The sequence below is a fragment of the Kryptolebias marmoratus genome, linkage group LG8, assembly GCF_001649575.2.
Source record: "Kryptolebias marmoratus isolate JLee-2015 linkage group LG8, ASM164957v2, whole genome shotgun sequence".
In the NCBI taxonomy this organism is placed as follows: domain Eukaryota; kingdom Metazoa; phylum Chordata; class Actinopteri; order Cyprinodontiformes; family Rivulidae; genus Kryptolebias; species Kryptolebias marmoratus.
Window position 1 is genome coordinate 8292702 of NC_051437.1, and position 14155 is coordinate 8306856.

General features: G+C 42.6%; 1 protein-coding gene across 2 annotated transcripts; it reads left to right on the forward strand.

Moving 5' to 3' along the window:
* The first annotated feature begins 837 nt into the window (after positions 1–837).
* pan2 (poly(A) specific ribonuclease subunit PAN2) lies at positions 838–10610 on the forward strand. Of its 2 annotated transcripts, none has more exons than XM_017419100.3 (26): positions 838–966; positions 1185–1490; positions 1591–1760; positions 1878–1998; positions 2101–2178; positions 2255–2525; positions 3108–3453; positions 4752–4848; positions 5031–5150; positions 5286–5405; positions 5499–5627; positions 5721–5920; positions 6035–6183; positions 6271–6377; positions 6455–6553; positions 6647–6735; positions 6878–7022; positions 7115–7252; positions 7340–7399; positions 7481–7571; positions 7656–7813; positions 8496–8639; positions 8798–8977; positions 9115–9208; positions 10034–10237; positions 10333–10610. In XM_017419100.3, exons 2-26 carry the CDS (start codon positions 1203–1205, stop codon positions 10365–10367), a joined length of 3633 nt encoding a protein of 1210 aa, XP_017274589.1. In that variant the 5' UTR covers positions 838–966; positions 1185–1202; the 3' UTR covers positions 10368–10610. The 2 variants fall into 2 exon arrangements, with proteins under 2 accessions (XP_017274589.1, XP_017274591.1); XM_017419102.2 differs by having other exon boundaries at positions 10034–10225.
* The last annotated feature ends 3545 nt before the right edge of the window (positions 10611–14155 follow it).

The window sequence follows — 14155 nt, forward strand, 5'->3', positions numbered from 1 at the left end:
CTAAAAATGTACAGACAGTTTATTGCATATAGGCCTATCTTTAATTTCGGTGCTGGTTGGTAGTCTGATAAAAACACAAAACAACAAAAACAAAAACCACAACTACACTCCCCTCGGAGCACTGAAGTCCTAACTGAAATAATAAATCTTTGAAAATAATAACTCAATCTTTCTTTATCAGTCAATTTCAGGTATTGCTTTAATGAAAGATAAGGAGTATGTATTAAAGAGGTTTTAAGTGTGTAGCTATAAAATAAATTATATTTGTGATTCATCTCCTTTTCAAAATGTTTATTTACTTATTTTTTGACAAGTCCTCCAAAATGTCAGAAAATACACGGAAAAAAAACAATATATAAAATTAACAGTTTAAAAAGTATGATTTTATTTCCATGTTTTAGGTGATTTTACTTTACTGTATTCAGAGGAAAATATACTTTATCTGAATAATAATTGGGTAAAGTAAAAAAAAAAGAGTAAAAACATTTTCTTTTAGCTATCCAAAAGATTAATTCATTAATTATGTCTCTCAAACCTGCAGTTTAGATAATGATGTTGCCTTCAGGACCCCTACAGAAGTCGAATTTTGTAGTTGTTGCCCATTTTGCTTCGCCCGTTTCACTCAAACATTACGGCTTCAGCAGAACTGTCCGCTTCGAGCTGTACCGTAAAGTCTAGAGAAAACGGAACGAGCTCAAAGCGGAACAAGACTCTCACAAAGACTAAAATATGTCACATTTATCCCTTTTCTTCCCGTCAATCTTGCGTCCCACACTCATGTCCAATAGGGAGCAGTGTTTCTACAAACTGCTTTGTCCAGTGTCCAAAAAGCTACAATGCAAACAAAGAAAAGACCGAAAGTTCCGCTGTTATTGAACGCATCGTGCTGCACTCCGGAAACGTTTTTGTGTTATTGTTGTGACTTGTTAGCATGGGCACTTACATGCTAAAACGTTTAAATAATAGGTAGGAAAAGGCTTTAAATGTTTTTTAAAAATACCTTTGGCTATGGTTTAATGAAATGTCGCACGCCTTCCAGTTTTACAAGTGTTTTTGTCGTAAACATTGACAGTGTTTGCAGCTTTTGTGTGCTATTTACGATGCTAACATTAGCTAAATTAGCCTTCCGTTAACGGGTCCGTAGCTTGGTTGCTGTGAGTAATTGAAATGTTATTCGTTTGTAGGTTGCCGTAGCTGTTTCCATGATGAACTTTGACGGTCTCGACCCTGGGATGGGGGAGTACTCAGCCAGCCTTCACGGGACTCTGGATGCAGGACTGGAGCCCTCCATGGACCCGCACCTGAACCCAAACTTGCTGCAGGCTGTGGAGCTTGACCCGGAGGGGCTGGCGGTGACAGTACCCGAGCCTGTGCACCTGATGGAGGGAATGTTTTCTGAGCTGCACAGCGTGGTCTCAGAAGTTGGCATCCCAGTGACTGCGGTCCACTTCGACCTCCAGGAGGAGATGCTCTGGATGGGGAACCACAGGGTGAGAGTCTTAATGCTGGAGTAAAAGTCAGTTTAGCTTACACACAATGACTTTTCTAGCTGCTGTCATTCTGACTTCTTGCTTTATCCCCCCTCCTTAGGGTCATGTTACGTCCTACTTCGGACCTACAATGGGTCGCCATTCTTCTTTCCAAGTGCATTCAACAGATGACATCCGACACATTCAGAGTCTGGAAACAGGGGTGCTGTTCCTTTCGAAATGCAACCTCAAGTGCTTCACTCGTGGGGGCCTCGTTATGTTTGATTATCCGTAAGTAATGCAAAAAAAAAAACTGGAGCAAATGTTTCTTAAGCTCATATTGAACACAGAAGATCTGCAGTTTTCACATGTTTCTTATAAATAATTATGAAGATGTCTGCTTTCCAGCATGGAGGAAGGAGCCGATATGCATAGTCTTTTCATGACTGACAACAACATGCTGCTCATGGGTGGATTACAAAACTATGTGGTGGAAGTTGACTTGAATACGGTTCAAGAAACTCAAAAGGTGAGACACTGGGCCTCAGGGTTGTATGTGGGTGGTTTGCTTTAATATAAAAGAATATTTAAAGCAAGTGCCTGGCTGGTTATGGTCTTGTGTATTTGACAGTTCACAGTTGAGGTACCTGGAGTGGCAATAATGCGTCAAAGCAATCGTTTTTTCTTCTGTGGGCACACTTCTGGCAAGGTGAGGAAGACTCAGTGATGTCAGCTGTAAAGATCTGTTTCAGTTTTGTTCACCCGTTCGCCTTCTGTTGCGACAGATAACCCTTCGTGACCTGCGCACTTTCAAGATGGAGCACGAGTTTGATGCGTTCTCTGGCAGCCTCTCAGACTTCGATGTTCATGGGAACCTGCTTGCTGCGTGCGGGTTTTCAAGTCGTGGACTAAACGGGCTGGCGTGCGACCGTTTCCTGATGGTCTATGACCTCCGCATGATGCGTGCCGTAACCCCACTTCAAGTGCACGTGGATCCCCTCTTCCTGCGCTTCATTCCTACTTACACATCACGTCTTGTGATCATCTCACAGACAGGTATTCCTGCAGCGAACTTATCTAGATCTTTAGTCAGTTTGTCTGTAGGCTCATACTTTTGTCTGCTGAAACGATCATCATACTATCATGGAACAGCTTCCTAAATATACTCATCAAACCAGGCAGTGTTTGTCCTCATGTTGTCCAGTTTTGGTGACTCTGTGTGAATTGTAGCTTTTCCTGTTCTTAGCTGACAGGAGTGACACCTGGTGTGGTTTTCTCCTGCTGGAGCCCATCTTGTTGTGTGTTCAGAGATGGTATTCTGCATACTTCAGCTGTAACAACTGGTTATTTGAGCTGGTTATTTGTAGCTATTTGAGCCACAACAACCATACTACGTTCAAAGTCAATTAAATCCCCCTTCTTCCCCATTCTGATGCTCTGTTTGAACTTCGGCAAGTTGTCTTCATGACAATGCCTAAAGGGACTGAGATGCTGCCGTGTGATTGGCTGATTAGCTATCTGTGGTAACAGTTGTTTGAATAGGTGACTGTTGAGTGCATGTTTATCTGTGTTTAGGAACCATTTTTCCAGGTTTTTAAGAGAATGCTCAAACTGTCCACTTTCTGCGTCTTTCTCCAGGTCAGTGTCAGTTCTGTGAGCCCACTGGTCTGGCCAACGTGGCAGACATTTTTCACGTCAACACTGTGGGCCAGTTGCTCATGAGTTTCGACGTGTCATCCAGCAAACAAGCCTTGGCCTTTGGGGATTCGGGGGGGTGCGTGCACCTGTGGTCAGACGTTCCCGAGGTCTCTTTCAACGACTACTCTCGAGAGACAGAGTTCGCTCTGCCCTGCCTCGTGGACACGCTGCCTCAGCTGGACTGGAACCACGACCTTCTGCCCCTTTCGCTCATCCCCATGCCGCTGACGAGCACCGAGCAGCTGCTGTCAGACTGGCCCACCGCTTTGGCTACACCGAGCCCCAGGTAAGACGAGTTGATGACAAGAACCCTTAGTTTGAGTAAGTTTAGTATACAGATATTTATACTGCTAGAGGTGTTATATGAAAGTAGGTCCTAAAAAAAAAATACATGAGCTGAAAGTTACACTTCCTGTCATTTTTAGGAAATATACAGAGCCTATAAAAAGTAGTCACCCCTTTGATGTTTTATGCTTTATAGTGTTGACATAAATTAGTCAATATAAATTGACCTTTTTGACAATAAAAGTAAAAAAAACCAACTCTTTAATGACAACGTGAAAACTGATTTCCATTAAGTAATGCCAAGAAAAATCACAATAGCTGTCAAAATACACGCTTTTTCAGTGTTTTTGATTTGAATTTTTTGCCTCTGTATCATCTATGATAAAAATAATCACTTAATAAACTCTTCCACATAATATGTAACAAATGAGTGAAATCAGCAGTCAGGTTTTGTTGCCAACAATTACGAGTCGTTTGTTTATATTCAAACATTGACCCGTTCACTTCAGATGGACTCGATGGATATTGATTTGGTAAAATAATCCCAGGGATGTAAACTGAGTCAGAGGGAGAACAGAGGAATCGGAGACAAACAGGTCAAAAATGTAAAGTTCTTCTCTCGTCAGTAAAGAAACAGTGAGGAGTCGACAGAAGTAGAGTTAAAGCAAAGGTTTGCAGATGAGCTGCGCCGAGATATCCTGATCTCTGATGGGAGAATTTCTGTAACTGGTGGTGGCGTAAACATCCAAGGGGGGTGAATACTTTTTACAGGCACCGCGTGTCTTTGTTGAAACAGTACATTTATCGCTTGTTTGTTATGAAGTTGTCACAACAACCAACAGGAACGAGAGGTTTGGGACCGAATGCCACAGAAACAAAAGGGAAGCGGGAAAAAAACTGACAGAAAAAAAACCCACATTGTTGCTTTTGTTTTTTTATTGGTCTGTGTAAAACAAAACAAAACAAAAAAAGTGGAAAATCTGAAACTTATGCAGAAATTTGTACTTGAATTTTTAAAGGGGGGGTGGGAAGAGGACCGTGATCTTTTGCTGTGTTGGCTGAAATCTTCCAATTTTGTCTGTGAACAATTTGGAGATCAATCATAGTTTCTGGTGCAGCTGAGTTATTTGTTTATTCTACTTCCTTTGATTGAAGTTTTGTAGTATGAAGATGCTGGCTGTCTAAAACTCCTTTTAAACCCAGGTAGCACCTAGATGTATGATGCTATTTGTTAGCTTTTATTTATTTATTTTTTGATAAATGTTTCCATCTTAAAACAATTTTTTTTTTTCAATACAGGCGTGCTCCTCCTGTGGACCAAGAAATCCTTCGTACTATGAAAACTGTCGGCTTCATTGGTTATGCACCAAACCCTCGTACACGCCCTCGAAACCAGGCAGGCGTCCATTTAACTAGTCGCTACACAATACTCTAAGCGCTAAGTTATACAAATCTATACATGATGCATGTTGGTCACAACCTTTTTATATTCCTGTGTTTTTTATTAATAAATTGATACAAGTGGACAAATAATTTTCATGCAATGTTTTTCGAAAATCTGTTTTGGGTTGTTTTCAGGTTCCCTATAAAATTAAAGACGTGGAGCTTGATTATGACAATTACAACCAGGTCCCCGAGTCTCCTATCGGCCGTGAAGAAGAGCCACACCTCTGCATGGTAGCCAAAAAGTACAGAAAGGTCGGCATATTCTTATTTTATTCTGTTTTTTTCACAGCAGAAAGATTATCATCAGATAACTGATGTGTTCAGTGTCACTGCAGAACAGCAGGTTTTGTTTAAATATCTCATGAGAATGTGTTTGTGCTGCATCAGGTCACTATTAAATACTCTAAACTTGGACTTGAGGATTTTGACTTCAAACATTACAACAAAACCTTGTTTGCTGGCCTGGAGCCGCACATCCCCAATGCCTACTGTAACTGCATGATTCAGGTAAAACACTCAAGAGCCTCCAATCAAACTTTAGTATTAATACGATGAAATTATACATTTTTGATCCCTGGCTGTTTTTTTTTGGCATATTAGGTATTATATTTCCTGGAGCCAATCCGGTGTCTCGTACAGAATCATTTGTGTCAGAAGGAGTTTTGTTTGGCCTGTGAGCTCGGCTTCCTCTTCCACATGTTGGATTTGTCTCGAGGAGATCCGTGTCAGGTAGCTGTTTTGTTTCCTTTTTCTTTTTCCCGTATCACAACAGCTGTAGATGGTGCTCCGACCAACCAGTTCAAACTCCTTCCCCTCATTCAGGCTAGTAACTTCCTCCGAGCGTTTCGCACCATCCCCGAAGCTTCAGCTCTGGGACTGATCCTCGCAGACTCAGACGAGCAAACGGGGAAGGCCAAACTCGGCCGCCTGATCCAGAGCTGGAATCGCTTCATCCTGACCCAGCTCCACCAGGAGACGCAGGAGCAGGAGGGTCCGCAGGCCTACAGGGGGGCCAGCAGCAGGTCAGAGCAGCCTCCGGAAACCCAGCGGAGCCTGAATCAGTCAGAAAAAGAGTGATGGAAGCTCAGATGGAAGTGAAATGAAATGAAAGGGTGTTCTTGTTGTACATGTGGCAGCTCTCTGGGCTCCTCGGGGGAGTCGGTCATCGGAAAGCTGTTCGGCTGTGAAGTTGAGAACAGCAGCCTGTGCCGCTGTGGGAAGGAAACAGTGCGGTCCTCCCTCACGCTGCTCTTCACCATGCATTATCCAGAGCAGAACTCTCAGGGTGAGTTAAAAGTCTTATGAGTCGTCTGATCGACTCTCAGACTGATAAGGAGCAGAGAAATATTTGCTGACAATATATTGATTTCAGAAAAAACGATCAAGGCGTATGACTTTGCTGAGATCCTGAAGAAAAGCATCTGTTTGGAGCAGAGCACTCAGGCGTGGTGCGAGAACTGTGAGAAGTATCAGCCCACGGTGAGTTGGAGCCGGGATTCAAACACGACTTGTAGTTCATTCAGTGGGATTACAGTGGTTTTTATTCAACCCTGTAGGTCCAAACACGTAACATCAGGTGCCTGCCAGATGTCCTGGTCATAAACTGTGAGGTGAACAGCGCTAAAGAGGCCGAATTCTGGAAAGTTCAAGCAGAGGTAACACAGTCACTTTGACTTTATGGTATATTTGTAACACATTTATTGGTTACCTAAACTCTGTGGTTTTTTTTTTTTTTGTCATTTCTACAGTACGCTTTTAATAAAGCCATGCAGAAAGAGACAACAGAACCTGCAAAACCCACTGAACCCCCACCCATCCCTACAGAGTGGTGCTTAAAGTAAGAAGTTCTTGATTTTCATTTGATTAATCGACATTGTTTAGACTAAAGTCAAATAAATAGATTCTAGCTTCATAACTGGGACTGTTTGGATCGGATGACTGTAATTTAACCTCGTTTTTACTCATCCCTCTCCACTCAGCGGGGAGGAAGTCTGCAGCATGGAGGGCTTCACCTTCGACACGCGGGCGGAAGATCTGCGGCACGTTTGGGTCCCCGCTACTCTTAAAATGTCCATCAGTAAAACCCAGGGACTGGAGATCAGCAGTTGCTCCGAGGGGGAGGAGGTGAGCCTATTTGTTTAGCCTTGCCTGTGAAATTCCCGTCACGGTGTTACGAGTTGCATTGAAATCACTCGATAAAACGACTCGTCGACTAGGTAAGCGCTGCTGAAGAAGCGGAGGGGGTTTCTCTGTACGACTTGGTGGTCACGGTGCCCCACATCCAGGACGCTCGCACAGGTGGAAACCTGGTCGCACACATCAAAGTGAGCGAAACCTACCACCAAAGAAAGGAGGTGAGTTAAGAAGGATCTGAAGCTTCAGCCTGACAGTTTAATTGGCTGATGTGAAATGTCACATTTAAAACGATGTTTGGGTTTCAGGGAGTCACACACCAGCAGTGGTACCTCTTTAATGATTTCCTCATTGAACCCATTGATAAGGTAAATATTTCACCTCTTGATAAATTAGCTAGGCACTGTGTTGAAGCTCCAGTTGAATCTTCCTGTTTTTGTCTGTCAAAGACTGAAGCCGCCCAGTTTGACGTGAGCTGGAAAGTGCCAGCCATCCTCTATTACGCCAAGAGGAACTACCACACCAGATACGACCTGCGCAGTAAGCTTCACGGACGTTCAATCAAAAAGGTTTTACCTGTGGGTTCGCATTCAGCTCACTCAGACTTCACTGTTCGCGTCCCAGTTAAGAACCCCATCGATGCCAGCGTGCTGCTGACGGAGGCCTCGCTGGCTCGGAAGCAGAGGAAGAGTCATGCCACGTTCATCCCTCTCATGGTCAGCGAGATGCCGCAGGCTGGGGACCTGGTGGGGCTGGACGCCGAGTTTGTCACACTCAATCAGGTGGGCCTGTCATACCGTGTCACTGTCACACACATACAGACGCAAATCAGTTTACAGCTCGTTGACATAACGCTTCATTTCTCTTGAAAAGTGTTTCAGTTAAAAGCAATTGTCTGTGCATATCGCTGCCCCTTTAGTATGTATTGCAGTCAACAAAAACATGCTCAAATAGTGAGAATAGGTTTGTAGGTACCCTTAAAGAGACTGGAAATCTTTGCATTATAGTCGTGTTTAACTTGAACTAGTATCACAGGTTTTAAATGAAACAAATGTGCCACCTGAGCAGGTTGGTATGGTTGTGTTCACCACACTGAGCGCAAAGACGACAGCTGTCTGAGAAGCTCAGAAAGATTAGAGACATCCATGTTCATCTCCAAGCAGCTTCATGTTCCTCTGACCACAGCTGCCAATATATTTAAAAAGTAGAAGGTTCATGAGACTGTAGCTAACCTCCCAGGACGTGGACGCAAGAGGAAATGCAACCCCAGGTTGATCAGACAGATAGAAAAAGAGCCAAAGAAACCATCCAAAAACATCCAAGCTGAACTCCAAGCTCGAGGTCCGTCACAGTTTGGATCATAATGGGAGAAGACCCAGGAGGGCGTCAGTACTGACAGAAAAACCAGACAGCTGGTGAATAAAGCAGGTTTATTCGGACTGTTCTGTGACTGTGTGTCTGCAGGAAGAGGCAGAGCTGCGCAGCGACGGCACCAAGTCCACCATCAAGCCCAGTCAGATGTCTGTGGCCAGGATCACCTGTGTGAGGGGTCAGGGGCCCAACGAGGGCGTTCCCTTCATCGATGACTACATCTCAACACAGGAGCAGGTAAAGGACACCACCTTTAAATCTTTAAAAAGACAATATGACTTCTTGTAGTCAGACAGCAGCTGTTTTGAAAGTATTGACGTGAAAGAGTTGCTTCGTTTTCTTCGTCAGAATTGTAAATTCAGTGGTAAATTCACGTGGCCGTTCATTCTTTTTAGGTCGTCGACTATTTGACGCAGTATTCTGGCATCAAACCGGGAGACCTGGATGCTAAAATCTCCTCGAAGCATTTGACCACGCTGAAGTCCACCTATCTAAAGCTGCGCTTCCTCATCGACACAGGAGTTCGCTTTGTGGGCCATGGATTGCAGAAGGACTTCCGGGTTATTAACCTATTGGTACGCCGTTTTTACCAACTTTACGTCCTGCATATTGTTCCAGCTAGAGCAGCGTAAACATAAACTCAGTCACTTTACTTCAAACTTGTTCTTGAAGTATTAGTATTGAAATAAGCGCATTATTTTCTGTGTTCAAGGTTCCAAAGGATCAAGTCATTGACACCGTCTACCTGTTCCACTTGCCCCGCAAGAGAATGATTTCTTTGAGATTCCTCGCTTGGTATTTTCTTGGTTAGTCCAGATCTAATAAAAAAAAAGAAAGACAAAATGGTTTATAAGGATTTACATTTCAGAGCCTATTATACAAAAAATAAAAACAAATCCATACACCTGTCTTAAAATTAGGTCAATTTAACCTTAAACAAATAGTAACATAAAACAATGACACAGTATTACATCTAATTAAACTAAGGTTCAGAAGGCCATTCTCTAAATCGTTCAGATCTTCCCAGGAGTGGACGTCCCAGTCGGTCATGAGATATTTTGCTAACATTACAAACACAGACAGGCAAAACAGTTATTGCCAGTCTTCTGGGCCTCTTGGCGAGAGGACATAAAGTTCCCAGAGCTGCACCTCAGACTCCGCAGGCCTCAGCTGGCAGGTTGAACGGTAAAGTTCATGAAAGTGCAGTTGGAAAAAGACTGAACAAGTTTGGCTTGTTTGGGCTTTCAGGCGGACTTTTCCCTATAAGAAGAACATAACGTTTACAAAACAGCATCTTAAGACGTTTGGAGTCATAGAGGAGACAAAAGTGGACATATTTGTCCATAATGTTCAGCAGCACATTTGGTAAAACACAAACACTTCATACCAGCTGTTGAGCACGATGGCAGAGAGGTGATTGTTGGGAAAACAATTTGATTTAATTCGAGCAAAAATGTTTCCCATAGAGAAAGCTTCTTTCCTCTGACGTTTAAGTTGCATGCTCTCGTCTTTCATTCCTGAAAAAAAAAGAAAAAAGACGGTACAGTAAACTGATGCTGCGCTGCTGGAATTCTGCCATGGGAACCGTTCCATCTCGTCCTCCCTGAGTGTCTTCTTTCTTGAATCAACAGACCTCAACATTCAGGGGGAAACCCACGACAGCATAGAGGACGCGCGCACCGCCCTGCAGCTGTACAGGAAGTACCTGGAGCTGAGCCGCGGAGGTGTGAGCGACGACGTAAGGAAGGTCCTGAAGGGACTCTACGAAAAAGGCCGCCAGCTGGACTGGAAAGTCCCAGATTCCGATACAGGAGAGAGTCAAGGTAGCACGAAAAGTATGCAGTCCAACGGAGGCCGGTGTCAGTAACACTATGTGGGCTTCGAATAAACCAGCCTGAGTGGACTGAGTGTACTTTGTTTCCTCCAACAGGCGCTGCTGTGTTTCCCTCTGCGATGGGGCTGTGAGCTGCTCTCTGACCTAAAATCCCTCGAGATCTTTTCATTCTTCTCATTTTATACTTGTTTGCATTATGTACAGTGTTGTTGAAAGTGTGTACAGTCCACCTCAGCAGCTGTCATTTCCATTTTTTTTATATATACACCAAAAAGATTAGGTGAATTTATATTTTGTAAGTTTTTAAGCTATATATTGAATCGTTCGTTGCAGTTTTTACTCTCGTGGCATCTGAATAAATGCACCATCTTAGTCGTCTGCGCCCTGTTTTTCAAAAAGTCCGTTCATGAAGTTCCACCTGCTTCTGGAGCTCAGGGACCTCTGTGGCATTTTAAACCCGTCTCATATCTCTGAAAGCAAAACATGTGTTTGCTCACGTCTTATTTAAAGTAACATTCCTTTCTCTTAATGCGTGCCGTGAGATTGTTGGTTAAAGAAGTGGAAAATGTAAATTCAGTTTTGATAAAATACTTCTCACAGTGACACAGGTGAAGGTAGTTCCTTAGGTTGTTTTTCAGATTACCTCACTGTTCACCTCTACAGAGAAGCGCTGACCCAGTTCACCTTTCTGTGGAACGGTTATGAACAGTTAATATCTCACCTGTTGTAGATGGCTCTTTAAACAGTTTGGACTTGATTGACGAGCCCAAGTGATGCCGTCTTAACCTCCGGAATTTGGCGGGGCATTTATAAAATCCTCCAGCTGTTTGGGATGACTAGGACCTTGTGAGCATAAAGAAAAACAATGTTTTTAAATGATTAGTTATTTAAAAATAAATAAAGAAATTAAATATTAGAAGCTAGTCTGCCTGAATAAGAGCACCAGTTTATATTTATTATCCATGTAATGTGAAACTGATGGCAGTGTTCAGGTTTATTAGTGTTTGCATTAACTGCTATAACTTATTTTAGTCATTTTAAGACCTCTCAGACTACCTGTTAGCTCATCAGTCAGAATTCAACTCATCTCTACCTACAGCAGCTATTAGTTCATAACTTTTCCTGCAGAATCCCTCTTTGAACGATCTGAACTATCACTTTAAAATCCAAAAAAAGTGACAAAACAACTAGTATTTAATAAAACAGAGACCAAAATTTACCCCAAAATGGAGATTGGTTCATTAAGATTATTTTAAAATCTTTTTCACCAAATCACATCCTCTGAGGTTTATTATAAAACCTATAAAGTGACCTCACATTTAGGGTGAAAAAGTGGAAAATTTTATCTTCACATAAAAAGCACCATTTATGTGTGCTTCATGTTTAGCTTTTTGTGTCATATAAAAAAAAGAAACAAAAAAACAAAAAGGTTATAGTAAAGTTTGAAGTACATTACTTCACATCCCATCAGAGCTCCTGTTTTTCATGTTTAAATTGCGTTATGGCTCCACCTGCTGGTTGTTTGAAGTACTGCACACCCTGTCACCTTCATTCCTTCACTAATTATTTTTGCTTTGATCTTAAGAATCTCATTTATTTATGTCTCATTGTGTGAAGAGTCGTTTTAGCTCATTCAATACATAAACCTACCTTCAAGGAACCATTGTGAAACCCGAAACTCACTACAAAACCCACGTAATATCGACTTACATGCATGACTGGTGGTTTTAGATGAGTGTGTGTAAATTCAACAACACAAATACACAGCTGGTATTGCAAACAGTTTATTTGTAGTAAATGAAAAGTGTGCCATTCAGTGAGGGGGGGAGAAAAGAGAGGGCTGGGCAGTCTGGGACGGTTGATGTCTTTGGTCCATACTCTGGTGGAGAAAATGTCGAGGAGTCAGCGGGACACGAGAGAAGGCACTTGAGTTTACAGTTGTATCAGAATAGTTTCGAGAAGGACAAAGTCTACTGGAAGAATGAATGAAGCAGATGTTTGACCTTCAATTATGCCTAGTATGAATATCACGTACAAAATGCCCTATGTGAGCACAAAATCATAAAGCTACATATATGTATATACAGTAAAGAATCTGAAGTAAAAGCAGGATTGAAAGAGGAAACGGGCGAAGTGTTGGATTTATCCCTTTTAGACATTTTCTTTAAACAGGCAGGGGACAAATAAAAGGCTGTCCGTTTTAATGGGATGAGATCATAACTTCGGCTGATCTCCGTGGAGTTTGGGACGCAAACCAAAACGATGTGGATGAAGTGAAAACTGACACCGCAGCAGAAATCACAGCTGACTGAAGCCAGCGCTTCGTTTCCTGCCGTTTGGATTAGTACACGGCGCAGCCCACCCTCGGTCGGGACATGAGCGCTCGTTGAGGAAAACTTAGGAATTCGGTGCGGCTTCAGTCCGCAGGTGTCAGCGATACAACCAGTCACCTCGTCAAAACACACCGAGCTGCTGCCCGACCAACGGCGACAAAACCCACCTGCAGACACGTCTGAGGCTCACTTACCAACATAAGCAAAGCTTCCGTTTTGTGCAACAAAAACCCCCCTTTAAGTGTACAATTGAACATCTGCTGCTTGAGGAGACTACTGGGAGGTTCCCAGGCAACAAGCGGACATTTCCAGCCACTGTTTGTTGGAAACTTCCTCCATTCACAGCACAGATTTAAACACTTTTTTTTTCTTCTTTTTTTTCGCTCTGGTTTGAACAACCGAGCTGTTTTGTAATTAATAATCTTCATATACCATTTAAGTCAGCAGCAGCAAAAAGCCCCCAACACTAAGGTGAATTTTAAACCATTTTCCAGATTTAAGGCTGAAGACTTACTGATTTTGAGCCAACTGGACTGAAAAAGCTGCAGACAGACACTTCTGAGCTCGTCTGCTGCGCGGTGAATAAATAACGGTTCTGAACAGAAGCACCCGTCCTGAACCTGCGTTAAAGTAAACCGGCGGCTCGCAAAAAACCCTCACAGCGCTCTGGAGCTCGACGGGAAAACCCAACGAGTGCATTCCCAAAACACTGAACCAACCAACCCTTTCAGTCAAGCCCGCTCAGCGTTTCTATACCGAAGCTTGCAAACAAACCTGCAATATTTTCTCCACATTGACTAATTTAATTACTAGAGTCATTTTTAATCTCAAATAAGAAAAAACAAATTCTATGATCAGAAAGCCATGAAGAAAAAAAACAAAACAACAAAAACTAAAATACTTCATAATTCTTTGTTCCCTAAAAACCTTTGTAAAAGGAAGACGACACTTTATGAAGAAACATTATGAAGCAGCAAAGTAACACGACTGGTAGCTCTGTATATGTACACAACTCCAATAAAAAGGTAAGAGATGAGGAATCGCCAGGAGCCCACCGGAAGAAAACCGACTGAAACGGGCTGCGAGAGGATCAGCTTTGAGGTATTCGCTGTCATTTTGTTCGAAAAGGTGGACACGGAGAGGACATTTCAACCAACAGGAGCCAAAAAATAAAATAAAAATAAAGCATCAATGGAGTCGACAACTCCCCAACGAATTCGGTAATTTTCACGCATTTCCCTCTGCTGTTGGGCCTGGCGGGTTCGTAAAAAGGTGGAGGTGGGTTTTAGACCTCGGTCGCTCCACGAGTACCATCCATTCACAATGGAGACATCCATGGTTGTAGAAAGGCAGATGTGAAGTCTGTGACTAAAAGGCAAGCACGACATTAACATGTCATCTGTGTGCATCGAAAGAAAGCGAGAAACTGCACGTGCAGAAGAAAGTCCAGCTGAATAAATGTTCAGGATTATGAAAGCTTGTGTACATCGAAGGAGCCTTTTGTCTAAAGAGTTAACTTTTTTTTTCTTAATTTTTATTTATTTATTTATATATATATATATATATATATATATATATATATATAT

Bases quoted from the DNA above. Each gene is read 5' to 3' on its own strand.
- pan2 (XM_017419100.3), top strand. From the start codon at position 1,203: ATGATGAACTTTGACGGTCTCGACCCTGGGATGGGGGAGTACTCAGCC. The intron at 7,253-7,339 runs GTGAGTTAAGAA...TTTGGGTTTCAG, and splicing joins CCTACCACCAAAGAAAGGAG to GGAGTCACACACCAGCAGTG. The intron at 8,978-9,114 runs GTACGCCGTTTT...TCTGTGTTCAAG, and splicing joins TCCGGGTTATTAACCTATTG to GTTCCAAAGGATCAAGTCAT.